The 18,385-nt window shown below is 32.3% G+C and overlaps 1 protein-coding gene, 1 long non-coding RNA gene and 1 pseudogene across 4 annotated transcripts; all 3 read left to right on the plus strand.

Moving 5' to 3' along the window:
* Nucleotides 1-2,120: 2,120 nt before the first annotated feature.
* Nucleotides 2,121-8,906, plus strand: LOC109802497 (protein DETOXIFICATION 21). Of its 2 annotated transcripts, XM_020363891.3 has the most exons (8): nucleotides 2,123-2,516; nucleotides 5,324-5,865; nucleotides 6,842-6,928; nucleotides 7,246-7,302; nucleotides 7,432-7,670; nucleotides 7,775-7,893; nucleotides 7,985-8,071; nucleotides 8,169-8,906. In XM_020363891.3, exons 1-8 carry the CDS (start codon nucleotides 2,262-2,264, stop codon nucleotides 8,244-8,246), a joined length of 1,464 nt encoding a protein of 487 aa, XP_020219480.1. In that variant the 5' UTR covers nucleotides 2,123-2,261; the 3' UTR covers nucleotides 8,247-8,906. The 2 variants fall into 2 exon arrangements, with proteins under 2 accessions (XP_020219481.1, XP_020219480.1); XM_020363892.3 differs by lacking the exon at nucleotides 6,842-6,928 and having other exon boundaries at nucleotides 2,121-2,516.
* Nucleotides 8,907-9,428: 522 nt separating this feature from the next.
* On the plus strand, nucleotides 9,429-15,210 carry LOC109802454 (uncharacterized). The gene is made up of 4 exons (XR_002240102.3): nucleotides 9,429-9,503; nucleotides 9,633-9,706; nucleotides 14,728-15,045; nucleotides 15,130-15,210. It is a non-coding gene; the product is annotated as an uncharacterized LOC109802454 (long non-coding RNA).
* Nucleotides 9,834-14,289, plus strand: LOC145956688 (zinc finger BED domain-containing protein RICESLEEPER 1-like; annotated as a pseudogene). The gene is made up of 2 exons (XR_014432927.1): nucleotides 9,834-12,609; nucleotides 14,099-14,289. The product of XR_014432927.1 is annotated as a zinc finger BED domain-containing protein RICESLEEPER 1-like (transcript).
* Nucleotides 15,211-18,385: the final 3,175 nt, after the last annotated feature.

Below are 18,385 nucleotides of genomic sequence, written 5' to 3' on the forward strand. Positions count from 1 at the left end.
GTCAGACTTGGACATGTATATATGTATATTCTAGACACTATATGTATACACTTGTTCTTTTCTGTCCGGTTTCAAGTGTACAGTTAGAGCTGTCAAAACGGGCCAACCCGGCCCATGTGGGCCGGCCCACCTTGTCCCACTTTAAAAACGAGCCAACCCAACCCGGCCCACTTGTAATTTTTTCAAAAAAAATTTGGCCCGGCCCGGCCCACCACGGGTTGGTGGGTTATACGGGCCAGCCCACCAAAAATTAAAAAAAAAATATTAACAAAATTCAAAATTTTAAATTAATTATAAATTAACATAATAGTCATAAAATTAACATCATTAATAGTTATAAGTCATAATTCATCATACAAAATTAAATATAAATCATGATAAAAGTTTAAAATAAAAATTTTCAATATATCATCATACAAAATAAACTACAAATTATATTCAAATTTTTATTGAAAAAAAAATGGTGGGTTGGTGGGCCACCCGGCCCACCACGGGTTTAGCCCGGGTGGGCCGGGTCAAAGTGGGCCGGGTTGAAATATACCCACTTACTATAAAACTTCAATTTTTTTTGGCCCGGCCCGGCCCGTTTTCAAGGTGGGCCGGGTTGGCCCACGGGTCCCGGCCCACTTTGACAGCTCTATGTACAGTGTAGTGTGTAGTGACCAGCCGGGTCGTTACATTTTGCCCATTGCCTTACCATGATGTATTTATGATCTCTTTATCCCCCCCAAAAATGTATTAGGGTATTTAAAAAGAAAATGGATTTATATGTATAGAATAGTTGCACGTCGCCATGTTCCAGTGTCAGCATAAAATTTAGGTTAAAATTCTTATTTGGTCCCTTATAATATTTTTTTATTTCAATTTATTAGTCTCATTTTAATTTTTGGTTTTAATTTAGTCTCTAATAATTTAAATTATTGCAATCTGGGACTTCCGTCTAAATGATTTAAATGGAGTTAACTGTTAGTCAGGTGGATGCTAAATTTCATGAATACACCTGAAACCAAAACGGCCCGTTCTGAAACTAAAACGGCTTGTTCTGAAACCAGAACGACCCGTTCTGCTTGCACATGTTATGTGTTAATTTTGCAACTAGAACAGGTCATTCCAAATGCAAATTTAGCACACCATGATTGCATCAGAATGAGCTGTTCTGAAACCAGAGCGGGCCGTTCTGGATTCAGAACAACCCGTTCCAGAATGCCAACTTCATGCATGCGTTGCCCAAAATGCCGCAATGTGATTCAAAAATTGAAAATAAAAATTCATAACATATCATAAATTCAAAGACAGAAACATGGTTCAGAAACTGAAAACAAAAATTCAGAATATAACATATACTAAAAAAGTTCAAAGAAATTACTGAGAAAGGAAATCATCTGGGTAACGTTAGAGGGAAACCCTAAACCACAAAAATTCAGGTTGTACCTCCTCAAGAACAGGTTGTTATTGTTGGGGTACATCGTCAATGACTTCAAGGGGAAACATCGTTTCATTTCATCCTTGACTGTATAGTGTCAATTTGGTAGTAAGTGGTTCACTCTAGTTTGACTAACAATGAAATAAAACCTGCTACCATTGTCCTTAGTGATACACTGCATCGTCCTTAATGATACACTGTATAGCCCAAATGTTTAGCATTTGAAGTTATCAATCCCCATTGACAATATATATTACCAAATCTAGTGTTTGAAATGCTCTGTATCTTAGGTCTTTTTCCTTACACGATTCACAACCGTGAACTATAGTTATCGATTATTCTAGAACCAGAACGGCCCGTTCTGGTAGCACTCTTGGTATGTTAATTTTGTACCTAGAACGGGTCGTTCTGATTCCAGGTGTATTCAAGAAATTTGGCATGCATCTACATGACATCCACCTAGCATCCACGTGACCAATAGTTAACTCCATTTAAATCATTTGGATATAAGTCCCAAATTACAATAATTTAAATTATTGGAGACTAAATTAAAACAAAAAATTAAAATGAGATTAAATTAAAATAAAAAAATTATTATAAAGAATCAAATAAAGGTTTTAACCTAAAATTTATTAGGACCACAATTAATATTGTTACTTCAAATGAGATGTTTGATAATAAGTCTCTCTCTCATTATATCAGTTTGTTCGCTTGTGCCGAAGCTGTCATGCAACCAGAGTAACCTGTGACATTCATGTCACGCCAACACTTTGATATAAAAGAAACATTTCACTGCCATTGTTTTAGTTAGCACAACCTCTTTAGCCAAATCAGAAAGATGGAGGGAGAACTGAAGCAGAAGCTGCTGAAGAGTGCATTAGAAGAAGAAGAGGAGGAACTAACACTAGTGAAGAGGGTGTGGAACGAGAGCAAGGTGATGTGGGTGGTGGCAGCACCAGGCATTTTCAGTAGATTCTCCACCTTTGGTCTCAATGTTATAAGCCAAGCATTTATTGGTCATATTGGTTCAAGGGAACTCGCTGGCTTTGCTCTTGTCTTCACTGTTCTCGTTAGGTTCGCCAATGGTATTCTGGTATGTTTTTATTCACTCTCCTTCCATTATCTATATTATTAGCCAAATCTTCATCCAAAATTAGATCTCTGTGTTACAAAAATCTTGTACTATCTTTGAAAATTATATCAATTAATATTCAAAGATACTCTTCAGAGAGAGGTCTTTTGCTTCATTCCTGTAAAAAAATATCCCTTGGAAAGGAGTTTACCTATGTCACTTTTTAGTTTTCTCTAAATTGTGAAGTTCCCTTCCCTCTTCCCAGTTTTATCCATCAAAATAAAATCTTTGAAAATTATAACTATATTTTTCTCATACTTATAATTATATTATAAATCTGAATTCTTAAATGTTGAATTAGAATTTTTTTTTGGAGTTATTCCTTAAATAACAATATTTGCAGGAGTTATTTCTGAAAAAAGAATCATCACAATATAAATCATTTATTGTAAATTTAAAATACAGCTCATATGTTCATCAATATTTTATTTATTATAAATTTTAATTATATCGATATAAGAAATTATTTTGTCCATTGTGCAATCTAAAACACTAATTAGTTTTAAAATGTTAGACAAATTAAAGTGTGTTTAGTTCGATTCCATTTTTTTAGATAAATGATTTTTTTGAAGTTAGAATTTAAAAATAAGACCTTTTTAAGAAATAAATTAGTAGAAAATGCTTAGCGGTTCATAAGAGTTGACTAGTGGTTCCTTTGGTATCAAGTAAAATAGCATAGAAATAGGGTGAGGAGAAGAGATGGGTTTCGACTTTTGAGACATGTTTGGTACGTAGGACGGTAGGAGTGAAATATAATGAAGGAAAAACAGAAAGTTAGGGTACACACGGTGGTCCTACAATCAATTATTATTTAAATTTTGATTTTTTTTTCTTCAAAATTCTTAAATTGAATACTCTTATTTCTACTTTTTCCACTGTTTGTATTCAATTTATTTCTTTCTTTTTATTGTCATTTATCCTATTTTTCAACTGTTTTTTTTTCATTCAAACACTCTAAAAGACATAGAGAGAATGAGAAAGAGTAGAGAGGGGGTGTGAGAGGGAAAAGCTACAATTATAAGAAAATTATACTTGACTTAACTTATTTTACTTACAATAAAATTATCATACAACGAAATATATTTTATAGGAACTTAATATATATTATTAAAAATTACTTTTACACATTCAATAAATATAATATATATTAGTATATTATTAAAAAATATAAATATAAATTATAATAATATATAAAATATATCATTAATTATCATTAAAATTATGTATAATTATATATCAAATAAATATATTATATTTATAGTGGTACTTTTTATAAATTATATATAATAATTTTTATAACGTTTAAAGAGATGAACTAGGAATAAAAAGGTCAAATAAATTTTTTTAAGAAGAACTTAATATAAAATAATATTATTGTGAGTAATTATATACACTACAACTCCCTTAAAATATATATATATATATATATATATATATATATATATATATATATATATATATATATATATATATATCCGCAACAATTCATAACAATGTATATAGAGAGTGCAAATAAAGATTAAAGGTGCGAGAGAGAGAGAAAAAAGTAAACTACAATTTTTCGAAACCTATGTTTGACTTCACGTCTTTTAAAGATACGTGGAATCTGGTAAAAAAAAATAAAAAAGGCTATAATACACTACTTTATGAATAATTTAATATGAAATAATATTGTTTTTTTCTTTTAGTAATTATACACAGTATAACAATATATATAACATTGTTTTTATCTATCTGTTATTAATAAGCATAATAAATAATATAATGAAAAAAGATAGACATAAAAAATGATGTTGTATATTTGTTATATAATTTGTTGTACAAGTATTATTTTATTATTACTTTTTATTAGGTGAAAGTTTCCATTTTAAAAAAGGTATTGTGTCCTCAATAAATTTATGTTGATAAATACAAGGCTTACTCTCCAATATTTTATTTTAACTAATAGTTTTCATACACACACAACTAATGTTATATCGTAATACCTTTCACAAACGCACACACATATCAACATATAAAATGACTTGCATGATAATGTTATTATTATCACTAATTATCTACGGTCAACCCACACATAACAACAACAATATAAAATGGATTGCATGATAATGTTATTTGTATCTCTAATTATCTACTTTTATAAATGAATACTTATTTATAACAACCATATAAAATGACTTGTATGATAATGATAATGTTATCTTTATCATTAATTATCTACTTTTATAGATAAATACTTATTTATTGAATTTTATTTCTGTGCATTGTTGATGTAAAAAAATATATTATCAACTTATTAATTAGAAAATCATCGTTTAGTTTGACTTTGAATATAGTTATAATATGAAATATAATTGATTTGATTGATAATGGTAAACATCTATCAAAAGAATCTAAACGACCCTTTCCAATTTCAGAAAGGATCTTTATATAATGTGATTAAGAAAAAATAGAGACCTTTGTCCTCTCATACTTCATCAATGAGTAAATTAAAGATTTCCTGAATTTTGTTTTTGGTTTGTATTAATCTATATTGGGGTTATAGTAGTGATTTTAATGGGTAATGAATAAGGAGTTGCAAGAAAGAAATACATTAAATTGGCTCCAAATGAAATGAGTAGTGAAGCTTGTGGCATGCTATGACAATATTCAAAATATGCTTTCCAAACATATATTGGCTCCACTTTGTTTTTGCAATTACAATAATAATAAAAAAATGATATAGTAATAACACAATTGTTTGTGTGTTTATTTAATTACAAATCTAGTTGGGAATGGCTAGTGCACTGTCAACACTTTGCGGACAAGCATACGGTGCTAAAGAATATGGCATGATGGGAGTGTATCTTCAAAAATCATGGATAGTTTTGTTCTTAACTGCAACCTGTCTTCTTCCGCTATTCATCTTCACAAGTCCAATTTTGATGTTGTTAGGCCAAGATGAAAGTATAGCACAAATGGCAGGAATCATTTCTAGTTGGTCAATTCCTATTTTATTTGCTTTTATTGTCTCGTTCACTTGCCAGATGTTTCTGCAATCTCAAAGCAAGAATACCATCATTGCATTCTTGGCCGGTTTCTCAATAATTATTCATTTGTTCCTCTCTTGGCTATTGACAATAAAATTCAAGTTCGAAATTGCTGGTGCAATGACTTCAATGAGTTTGGCATTCTGGATTCCTAATATTGGTCAACTAATTTTTATTACATGTGGTTGGTGCTCTGATACATGGAAAGGTTTCTCATTTTTAGCGTTCAAAGATCTTTGGCCTGTTGTCAAGCTTTCCCTTTCATCTGGTGTCATGTTATGGTGAGCTTTTTTCTTTATCAGCTAATTGATTGAGCTCTTTAGAAATGTCATGATAGCCAGATAAATTTGAATTTTCTTCATGACTATTGTAGAACACAAAAGTTTTGATCATCTAGATTTCTATTTATGCAATTTATTCTTAAGATAAATAATCATAAATGTAGTTATATATTTGTATACTAGATTTTAATCTTTTAGCAACATTTTCTTGTTTATATTTGTTAAAATGTTACTATATATTAAATAAATATTATTTTGTAACACTTTTTTGAAAAATGTCATTATAGATAGAGTAACATTTTTTATTTCAATATTATTCTTTTTAATTGTTTTCAAAATCAAAGTCCCATATCGAATAAATTTTTTTTACATAAGTTATTTTGCAACATTTTTTTGAAAAATGTTACTATAATTGCTTTTAAAATCAAAGTCCCACATCGAGTAAAAAAAAAGTATATTTCTCTTATATCTAATTGTAACTCATAATTAAAGTCCCACATCGAATAGATTAATGATTTATGAAGAGTATATATATTTATATAGTTATATTTAAGATAAATAAAATTTGATATTCTATATATAATTAGTGGTGACTAACTAAAAATGTATTTTCCTAAAAACTTAAGGAACTCTTAGAAGTTTAGGAAACATAAAAATATAATAATTGATAGTAATATTTAAATTAAAATTAATTTTTATTTTATAAGATTAACAAAATATTGGTAACATCATTAAAATGTTACAAAAAATTATTAAAATGTTACAAAAATACTACTTTGGTAACATTTAAAAAATGTTACCTAATTATGCAAAAATGTTATTAAAAGTCTTTACAACATGGACTATATACAACATTTGATAATATGTTGCTAAAACAAATTAGCAACATTTATACATAATTAAGTAACATTTTTCAAATATTGCTAAATACCATTTGTGTTGTAGTGCTAACTTGAAGCTATGCTATATTTCACAGTCTTGAGCTCTGGTACAACACAATATTGGTTCTTTTAACGGGCAACATGAAAAATGCAGAGGTCCAAATTGATGCTTTATCTATATGGTATTTTTTTACTGTTTTCTCACATTCCATTTTTAGAATTTGAGCAGTACTAACAACACACTCCTTTTTGTGTGTTTTGTAAGCATTATAATTATTACAAGATGAAATTTATTTATATTCATGACATTTTGAGTAATACGGTAATTATTTCCTTAGTTTCTATGGATTTAAATCAATAATAAAGTATGTATTAAAAAAAATTGTTATTATGCACAAATTTATGTATTGTATCCACTTGTGTCACATAGTTGTATTGGCCTAATACATAGAAAAAATTCCTCTTTGGTTGCTGAAGATCAAATTTCATTCTTTTACAGCCTCAACATCAATGGATGGGAAATGATGATATCACTTGGTTTCATGGCTGCTGTGAGGTAATCACATTATTTTTTATTTGTATTATATGAATTACAAACGCACATGTGCACATACACAAATCTAGTAACTTTTCATTTGTTGTTCGTTTACCATGGAATCTTAACGTTATCTTTCCTCATTTACAGTGTTCGAGTGGCAAATGAGCTTGGAAAAGGAAGCTCCAAAGCTGCAAAATTCTCGATAGTTGTGACAGTGCTTACATCTTTTGCAATTGGATTCGTTCTCTTCTTATTTTTCTTATTTTTTAGAGAAAGACTTGCTTACATATTTACCTCAAATAAAGATGTCGCTAATGCTGTTGGAGATTTGTCACCTTTGTTGGCAATTTCTATTCTACTAAATAGTGTCCAACCTGTACTCTCAGGTAAATTTTAAACAACACATTTGGTCCTTAAATTGGTTTAAGACTGAGTCTTGGTATTTTTCATATGACAAGCAAAGTATTGATCCTTAAATTGATTTCAACAGGAGTTGCTATTGGAGCAGGGTGGCAAAGCATTGTAGCATATGTGAACATAGGGTGTTATTACATCATAGGTATCCCTGTAGGAGTTGTGCTTGGTAATGTTTTCCATTTGCAAGTCAAGGTTGGTACTCTTCTCATTCCCAAGTTGATTTTGGTCAGTGTTTGAGTGATTCATCTATTAATTGGACAATTTTTTTTCCCTTCTTTTGTAGGGTATATGGATCGGAATGTTGTTTGGAACATTTATTCAAACTTTGATGCTAATTATAATCACCTACAAAACTAATTGGGATGAGCAGGTATTTGATTCATTACCTCTTATTATTTCTTAGTTCTAGATTCTCTAAGAAAATATTATAGTTATATATATGACTGGATGAATTATGTCACTTGCAGGTAACTATAGCTCGTAATCGTATTAATAAGTGGTCGAAAGTGGACCCTGATCATGAAACAATTACCTCAGATAATTAGTTTCATGGTCCTTCGAGATTTATTTCTTTAAATTCAAAATTAGTAAATCTAACTGCGGATTTATTAATTTATTGTAATATTTTGTCTGGTGTTAGTGTTATATATACATCCAAATCAACTATCAATTTATATATTATAAATAGAAGTTTTTGTCATGTGACATTACTATTTTATTTTTTTTGCCTAAAATATTTCGTCATTTTCCATTTTTAATTCATAAAATAATATTATTATATTTAATTATTATAATTAACATGATTATATATGACAGGTTTACATTATTATTAAACTAATGAATTGAAGCATTTTCCATTTTCCAAAAGCTCAGACAACATCCAAATATGTTTAGGCTCTTCCATCACCTTGAGCTGAGATAGAATCTTCCACATAAACTCACATTGATGATGAAAACAACCGTTGTGTTTACTACGATGAGCCTTTGCTTCAAGTGGTCGTGGATGGTCATCCTACAAACCAAGCCACTTGGCAACCCTACCAATAAGCTTCCCTTGCTTAGCCCTAAAAGATATTTGAGGTACAAGGTAGGAATTTCTCTGAAAAAGAATAGAAAAACCTTTATGAATGTTGTCATTAGGGGTGAGCAGCATTCCCATACTGACCCGTAACCGAAAGAACCAAAAAAAAAAAAAAGAATAAAAATGGGTGGGTTCAAATGGATTTTTAGTTTAAACGGGTTAAAAAAATGGGTTAAAATGGGTAATTTTGGTCGGGCTCGGTTTGAGTTTTTTGACTCATAAAAAACCAAACCCGACCGTGCAAACAAAAAAGCCCAACGAAATTTCGAGCCCAAAATAATAATGAATTGAGACCCAGCCCAAATTTAGTAACTTCTTAACCTAATAACCTTTCCTTAATTCATTTGTTCTGAAACCCTAGTGCCGCACCGCTTCCTTTCCATCCCGAGAGCTCGAGAGTTTCGCTCTACTTCGTTTCACAGAATCGTTATCCTTCAATGGCTCAGTGAGTCCATGCGATTTTAGATTGCTTCACTGATAAGATGTAGCAAGTCATGACCTCGTCTTAGTATCTCACTCAAAAACGAAAAGGTATTTTTTGTTGAGCAAGAACATGTTTGATTGCTTGTTTCTAACTTTGTATCTTTAAATAATTGCACTTTTGATGTTGAATCGTGTTTCTGGTTTATTTACTTTGAATGTTATTAGGTCGGTTTTGGTGGTTGAAATCTATTGCACATGAGAGTAGAGCCATACCTTTTGAGAATAACACTACATTACGGTAAGTCGGTAATAGTTGAGTTAGCGAGAATCATGAAACATGATTAGAACCTTTTGAGCTTTTTTTATTTTTGGTTTTTGATAATGAGTTTTTGAAGCTAACCATATGTTCTTTGTCTTTCCTCCATAGGCACAGAGGATAAGGAAGGGCTAATCCAGTGAAACAGTCTCATAAACGAGCTATTAAAAAGTTAAGAAGAAAAGGTAATTATTTTTAGCATTTCATAAATTTAACTTTTAAGAATATTTAATTATATTAGCATTTCTTTTGCATATAGTGATTTTATATTTTGTGATCTAGCCTGTAGTGCAGTTATACTTGTTAACTATTTTGTGATTTAACTTATAGCATAATGTTCCCTTATTTTGCATGCTTAATTGTTATTTCATTTGATAGGACTATGATCCTTTTTTCTGCATGTTCTACTATTATTTCAGTTCTACTTATGTGTAGATGTTATTTTTTTATATGTATATTGTCTAATAAGTTTAATCATTCCCTACTTCTCATGGAGTCTTTTTCATAAATTAATTTGATAAAAGTCATACAATTTTAACACTAAATAAAGAATTCACTATAACAATTTAATAAAAAAAAATTGTAGTTGGAAGTTATTGACCAAGACTTCTTCATTAAATTAGTGATGGAGCAGTCTTGTTAGAACCTGCCAACTACGACTGATAATCTAATTCAAGCTACTGTTGAAACTAATAATCCCCCTCAAGCTCATACTGCAGCTCCAACCAAAGTTGCAGGACTTAACTCAAGTCATCCTCTTCCATCAAAATCTAAGAAGAGGAAACCCAATGCTAATGGCCCACGCAAGACATTAATTGTGTGGGAACACTTTATAGTATTGCCTGAAACTGAAGTTAAAGAACCCATAACAGCTTGTAAATACTATAACCACAGGTATTTATGTGATCCCAAAATATATGGCACATCTAATATGCTCCACCATCTTACAAAATGTCAAAAATATGTTGGATCTCTTTGTCACAATCCTAGTCAAACAGTGCTTACCTTTGGCCTTGGAAAGAGTGGGGAAAAATCTAATTTAGTACCAGCTAGCCATAGGTTCAATGTTGAGGCTTGTAGGAAAGCTTTAGCTAACTTTGTCATTGTAGATGAACAACCATTTAAGGTAGTTTAAGGAGAAGGTTTTAAATATCTGTGCAAACAATTACAACCCCAATTTATTGTTGTTTCAAGGCATACAGTGGCTCGAGATTGCTTTCAACTATATTTAGATGAAAAATTAAGGTTGAAGGCATTCTTTAAGTCTAATTGTAGTAGGGTTGCTTTGACTAGTGATTGTTGGACCTCTATTCAAAATCTAAATTATTTAGCCCTCACTACCCATTTTATAGACAATGAGTGGAAATACCAAAAGAGAATCATAAGTTTCTCTTTAGTGGCAAACCATAAAGGGGAAACTATAGGAAAATAGATTGAGGAGGCCTTGAAGGAATGGGGTCTAAGAAATATATGCACAATCACACTTGATAATGCAACTGCAAATAATGTGGTTGTTTCTTACTTGAAGAAATTTTTAAAAACATGGGTGGGTTAGTTCTTGATGGAGAGTTTTTCCACATGCGATGTTGTGCTCACATTTTGAACTTAGTAGTAAATGATGGTTTAAGAGAGTTGACAGATTCAATTGCTAGCATCCGCAATGTAGTAAGGTTTGTGAGGTCTTCGCCTCAAAGGCAAGCCAAGTTTAAAGAATGCATTGATTTTGCTGGTATTTCATCTCGTAATCTAGTTTTCCTTGATGTTCCGACGAGATGGAATTCTACTTACATCATGTTATAAGCAGCAGAAAAATTTCAGCTTGCCTTTGAAAAGCTTGAGTTTGAGGACTCAAGTTATTTGGACTATTTTGGACTTGTTGGACCTCTTACTGCTAAACATTGGGATAAAGCAAGAGATTTTGTTAAATTTCTTAAAATATTTTATGAGGCCACCAAAATTTTTTCATCATCTTTACATGTGACCATCCACATAGCATTCCATCAATTAGCAACAATATCTTGTGAGATTGAAAAGGCTTGTATGGAGAATAATTCTGATTTTCAAACTAGAGGTTGGGAAATGAGAAGAAAATATGACAAGTATTGGGGCAATGCATTGAATACTAATCAATTGTTGTATTTTGGTGTCATCTTGGACCCTCAATATAAGTTTAAGTATGTGGAATGGTCCTTTAATGACATGTATAAGTATGACCATCAGTTTGCAAATAACCTCTCTACTTCTATCAAACAAAATCTAACAAGGATGTATAATTGGTATGTTGCTACCCATGAGCAACATCATAAACAAACACAGTCAGGTGTTGAACAATTTGGTAATTGTTCAACTGGAGGAATAACAAATCCTATTGAAATTCCTTGTCATATGGCTAGGAAATATGCCTTTAAGGCACATTTGAAAGAAAAAAGTTATCTTGACCAAAAAAATGAGCTTAAGACTTATTTGGATGAGGCAAATGTTGATGCTGATGATAATTTTGAGTTACTTTTACGGTGGAAACTGTAACATTGTTAAAAAAAAAAAAAAAAAGGTTGATTTAGTAGCCCAGAACGGGCCGTTCCCAAACTGGAACGGGCCGTTCCAAGCTACTGAATTGAACTACATATTGTAGTTGAGAACGGGCCGTTCCGGGAAGGCGAACGGGCCGTTCTGGAGGGAGAACGGGCCGTTCCGGATGAGTCCCGGAATGGGCCGTTCTGATTTCAGAACGGGCCGTTCTAGGCGTGAATTTTGTGCGTGATTTGGGAGTTCGGAACGGGCCGTTCCGAACTCGGTACGGGCCGTTCTGGGCCAATCCGAAAGTCTATAAATAGGGGGTTGGGGGCCTTCAGGAGTTTTGGAGTTTTTAGAGAGAAGTTTTAGAGAGAAGGTCTCTGGGTCAGTGAGCTCCTTTCTCTCCCAAATTTCTCTGTTTGACTCTTTTTCTCCTCTAAATCACTAACTCCTTCTGACTTTTCTTGAAATTCAGATTAGAAAGCTTGCTTTGGGAGGATTGAAGTTCCGGGTTGAGTTTTGGAAAGGAATTCTTTTTCGTCACAGTTGTTGGCCATTCTTAGCCAACCTTCAGGTAAGGGAAGCTAGAATGTTTGTTATTTAAGTTGCATGTGAGTTTAGAAACTCAATTGATGCATGAAAGTTGAGGATCCATGGCTGGATCGGAGAAATTCTCTAATTGTTCAAAGTCTTGGACAAAATGGGGTTTCTGGTGAATTTGATGCATCAGATGGGTGCATGTTGATTCTAGGTTTATTTAAGTTGTATGGAGCCTATGCATTGTATTTTGTGTTTGCATGTGGCTGGATTTGTTGGTGTGGATGAGAGTTTGTGAACTCTGTTACTGGAATTTAGGCCGGGTGCAGGTTGAATGCGCTAGGCGTGGATGAGTCTTGGGACTCTCAGGCTGGGATTAGGCTGGGCGAGCTCAGGCTACGCCGAGCGTGAATAAGTTTATGAATGAATTGATGTTTATGCATGTTTAAAGTTGAAGTTTTAGATCATGTATGTATGATATATGATGTATGATGAGGTGTGATTCATATGTATGCTTTGTGATGATACGTATGAATGTTTGAATATGATATGACATGTGTATATGTTCATATGAGTATGACTGTTGATCATAATGGTAGGCAGACCATTATGATGTATGATGCATTATTGCATGTGATGTCTTATGATATGTGTATGATTGTTGATCATGATGGTGGGCAGACCATTATGATGTATGATGCATGATTGCATGTGATGCCTATGGCATGAGTCTAGCCTAGGACTTGAGGAGAGGAAAAATATTTTCGAACTGGAAGAGCTCACATAGAGTCTCTTGAGAGTGGTGCTTGGATAGGCCACTGATATATGAGAGTGGTGCTCTGGGAGCCCACTGGATTTGGGAGAGTGGTGCTCAGATAGGCCACTGGGTTGGGTGAGTCTCCTCTAAGTCCTTAGCTAGTGTTGGAGTAGGGTATGAGGTCGAGGGTTATTCCCTTAACCAAGTACTCGGGAAGGTGCGTGGATCCTTGCGGATAGTCGGTGGGCGAACTCCACAATTGACTTGGTTAATGCATGTCAAGGTCGTGGTAAGCCCGTACCCAGCTGTGCTATACCTGACGGTGGATCTGGACTTCCAATTGTGTAAGTGACATCATCCGAGTAAACCCGAGGGAGGATTATATATCCTGTTTAGCTGTGACCGAGCGGGCGCATTGGGCGTGAAAACGGTTGGGGTGGTTTCGGTAGGATGGAATGTCACTTATACAGCTCTATTGTTGTGGAGATCTCCTAGGTGTATGCGTGACAACGCATTAGATGATTGATATGCATTGATATCTGTCATGAGATGCATTTATTGCATGATTATTAATATGATGAAGTGTAGTGTTTGACTTCATGATTGGTGGATTGTATTTTATGCATGAGTAGTATTGGATAGAGTGTATGGTGTGACTCTATGAATACGATTGTGTAGTATAGATTATTATGATTCATTTGTGAATTCTAGCTTACCCTTCTGTTTCCATGTGGTGGAACTGCGATGATCATACTTGGTATGGGAGCAGGTCAGGGCTAGCTTGGAGTCGAGGTGACCGCTGCGAGACGGGGAGTTTGATCCTCGTGTTAGGGTTACCATTTTGGGTAGCGATTTTTGTCTGTTTGACCGGCACTAGGGAATATTATTTTTTGGGATGACTGTACATATATGGCATTTTATTTTGTATTTAAAGAATTTGGTTATTTTTATTCTTATCTATACCTGTATGTATGAGTTATCCAATTTAATATTTTCCTTAGTTCACTAGTAGTAGTGCGATTCCACTAAGTGTAGAGACCATGGCGAGTCGTTACAGAAACAAAATTCATCTCGCCTCCCAATATTGTCAAATATGGCCAAAGATGTTTTTGCCACCCTTGTGTCAATAGTGGCATCTGAAAGCGTATTCAACACTGGTGGAAGAGTGTTAGATACCTTTAGAAGCTCCCTCAACCTAGAAATGGCTGAGGCATTAATCTGCTGCCAAAATTGGTTGAGACCTTGTTTGTTGCAATTTAAAGAGGTTAATCCAGTTGAAGAATTAGAAAGCTCTGAAAATATTGTAATAGGTAACATTTATTCTTTTCCCACTATCATTTATAATATTTTTATTTTATTATTTTTTAATTTTTAGTTTTTTGCTACCAAGTTCCTAAGAATTTCAAATGGGAACTACTAGATCCCAAGGAGCTGGAGTTGTAGCATCAAGGGTTGGGATTGAAAATGGTGGAGTTGGATCATCATCTCAATCAAAGCCAGTGATTACTTGCTGAAAGTATATTCATTTATTTATTTTGTTATTTTCTTGCTTTTTTATTTTAGTTAAATATTTACTTATATACTTGTTTGTTATTTTGTTATTCTATATAGGTCCCTTGGCGTTATTTTTTTCTTATTTTGGTCTGTATCCACTAAAGATATATGGAGTCATTATTGTTTTTTTGGTATAACAGTACTACTCAATTACATTTTTTGGTAAGAAATTTTTTATTCTTTCATTTTCAAGATATGTACCATATTATATAATGACGACTTAATGTGTTAGCAAATAATTGGCAGAGAATCATCATTTGGGTGGTATCATTGCACTTCTCAAAATGCATAATAGATCCTTCTAAATTGCTTATCTCAATTTGGTTAGTTTTCAAAAGTATTTCCTTACTAATTTATCACATTACTATATTGTTGTCTATTTATTAAAGTTTTTTATTGAATTTTTTCTTGACTATTACCCTTTTTACTTGTGTAACATCCCAAATTTTATACTTTATATTTATGAAAATTATTTTTTTATATAGTTATTAATTAATAAAAAAGGGTTCTTTTATATAGAATATTTTAGAGATTTTAATGAATGATTATTATGTATTTTAAATATTTATGGAATTATTAACGGGATTTTATAATTAAAAATAATAAAATAATATTTTGGGCTCAGAACGGGCCATTCCAAATTTCTGAAAAGGCTTGTGTTTGTTGGCCCGGAACGGGCCGTTCCAAATTTGTAAAAAGGCCTGTGTGGGTTTTTCCAGAACGGGCCGTTCTAAAAGGGAAATGGGTCGTTCTGGAATCCTAAAAATGCCTAGAAAGTGAAGTTAGAAACGGACCGTTCTGCTTATGGTCAATGTGTGTTAAAAAGAAACCCAGAACGGGCAGTTCTAATTTTAGAACGGGCCGTTCTGCTTTTTGGAAACGGGCCGTTCCGATTTTAGAACGGGCCGTTCCAGTTGAAAAATTTGCCTACATTTGAAGGTATCGGAACGGTCCGTTCCGAATTCAGTACGGGTCGTTCCGGGTGCGTCAGAATGCCTATAAATAGGGGCATCAGGAGTGAAAATTATATAATTGAGTGAAATAGTAAAATCTTAGAGAGAGAGAGAGAGAGATAGAGAGAAAGAGAGGGAAAGAAAGAGGGAATCCAGAGGGGGAGGTTCTGCTCAAGTTTTAGCTCTTGTTTATCCAGGTAAGGGGGAGGAAAACTTTATCTCTTTAAAATTTTATATACTACTATGTTTATTTATTTATGTTATTTTTTATGTATATTTATTTAGTGGGGTGTCCCTAACCTCATTTATTTGCTTAACCTTTGATTATTTTTTTCTATAATAATTATTAAAGTGTTCATATTTTATATTGTTTCATTATTTTATAATGATTGTCATTTTTATTTATGTTATTGGTACTATTAATATATTCTTTTTACGTAAATATATTTATTGTAAATATATTTATAATCAACTATGATATAGTTTTGTTAAAGTCTCTTTGACTCATATTATTATTATTTCTTCACGTATTTATGAAGATAAATATTGTTCTATGGCCATAGAAGATAAAGTTTGAATTATTTGTAGTTGGAGGTTTGACCTTGGGAATTTAAATGAGTAAGAAATGAAGGTGAAATATCCTATTGTTGGTTAAGGTGAAATATTCTTTTATTGGTTGATATTATGATGATGCTTATTTATCCTGACTAGTCACTACAAGTATAATTCAAATTTTATTGTATCATGAAAATCTAATATATGATCTGTATATATTATATATATATATATATATATATATATATGTTTAATATTGATTATAAATAATTTTTTATATTTTTTTGAATTATTTTATTTATTGGATATTGTTCTTAAAATATATTTTGCTTTTTTACAATTAAATATATTATAAAATAGATGGATCTGCTTGGGATTCCAGATTATTTTGCAGTTGTTATTACCGCCGTTCTACTTGAAAGAAATTGGGATATGGAGACTATTTGATGGATTTGTTATAATTTTAATTGTCAACAATATTATTTCAATTGTAATTTTTTTTTACTATCAATGTAAATATTGTAATAGAAGTGGAAGAAAGAAATATTGTGTAAAATAATACATTATTGTAAATATTTTAGAACGATATGTCATGTAATAAATTCACAAAATATTCTTTATCTTTATCTTTTATCTTTAAAAAAAAATATTGTTAATGATATAGTTGCGTAAATATTATATAAGAAAATATATAATTATTATATAAATTGGGCGTTACAACTTGTAAGAAACATGTCTTGCCAATTTGCATGATTACAGCATTCTTGGATCTTATTAAGCTTTGTGTTTTCCATGTCCCATTGGTTTACTATTCTGTTTGTACTCTCTTTTATTTTATTATATATATATATATATATATATATATATATATATATACTACAAGTTATTTATACAATTGTTCACATAACAATTGAATTATAACTTCCTAATAATTTATCTCTATATACAATATAATTATTGTATAATTGTTCATTTTTGATGGAATAGCACTAAGGCCAAGAAGTCCAAGAGGTGATGTATTGAAGGAAGCAAAAGGAATGGGTTAGTGTTGAAAAACCATAGGAGGAGTGATGCCTCTTTTGGACCTTAGCTCTTAAGTTTTTATTAGCATAGCATTTATTTTTATTCCTATTTTGCCCTTGTCTTTGATTTTCCACTTTTACCCTTGTACTTTGGGGTATCTTAGACATAGGATCTATTTTACTTGTATTTCCAATTTTACCCTTGTATTTTGGGGTATTTTAGTCATAGGATTTATTTTCTTTTGTATTTTCCATTTTACCCTTGTATTATGGGGTGCTTTAGCTCATAGGATTTTATTTTTGGGCTAAGGTATTTGATTAGGGTGGGAACAAAACCTAGACATATTTTTTGTGGCTCTTGGACCTATTTTTGGTGTTAAAAAGGCTTAGGCCCAAGTGGAGGGCAAAGGTTGCATGGTCTTATCATGCACCTAGATATAGCCTAACTAATCCCAAAGATTCCATCATTGGCCACCAAGTTTCATCTAGGGTTCATTTGCATTTCATTTGGTGTGCATTTGGCTTATGAATTTCGTCCATTTACTCTCCAAATGCAACCCTAGATGTCTCCCACTCCTATAAATACCCTAGGCTATGCATCATGTAAATACTTTGGATTATATGAATTTGAGTGAGCATTTTTGCCTCAAATCCTCTCCTTAGTCACTAGGTCAATTCGGCCTACCTCTCTTATCTCTTCCTTAGAGTGAGTTTAGGGATACCTTGAATGGCCTTCACCTCCACTTAGTGAAGAGAGCCAACTAGAACACCCAAAACACCATTCTCCCAACCTTTCTCCTATTTGCCCAATACTCCACCTTTCACGCCCACCATCACTTAGCATCACCCTTGAAGGAACGTCCACCCTCTAAGGTCACTATCTTGGCCTTGGCAAGGAGCTCCTCTTCACCATTGATGTTTGTTCATCCCCTTGGTGGAAGGAGTCCATCAATTTTTGTGCATATATCTATA

The sequence above is a fragment of the Cajanus cajan genome, chromosome 4, assembly GCF_000230855.2.
Source record: "Cajanus cajan strain Asha chromosome 4, NIPB_CcT2T_4, whole genome shotgun sequence".
NCBI lineage: Eukaryota > Viridiplantae > Streptophyta > Magnoliopsida > Fabales > Fabaceae > Cajanus > Cajanus cajan.

What these genes read in the sequence shown, in the direction of transcription:
- LOC109802497 (XM_020363891.3), top strand. Translation starts at nt 2,262, where the DNA reads ATGGAGGGAGAACTGAAGCAGAAGCTGCTGAAGAGTGCATTAGAAGAA. An exon ending in TCATCTGGTGTCATGTTATG is followed by an intron (nt 5,866 to 6,841) that starts GTGAGCTTTTTT and finishes TATATTTCACAG; the next exon opens with TCTTGAGCTCTGGTACAACA. An exon ending in TTTTCCATTTGCAAGTCAAG is followed by an intron (nt 7,894 to 7,984) that starts GTTGGTACTCTT and finishes CTTCTTTTGTAG; the next exon opens with GGTATATGGATCGGAATGTT.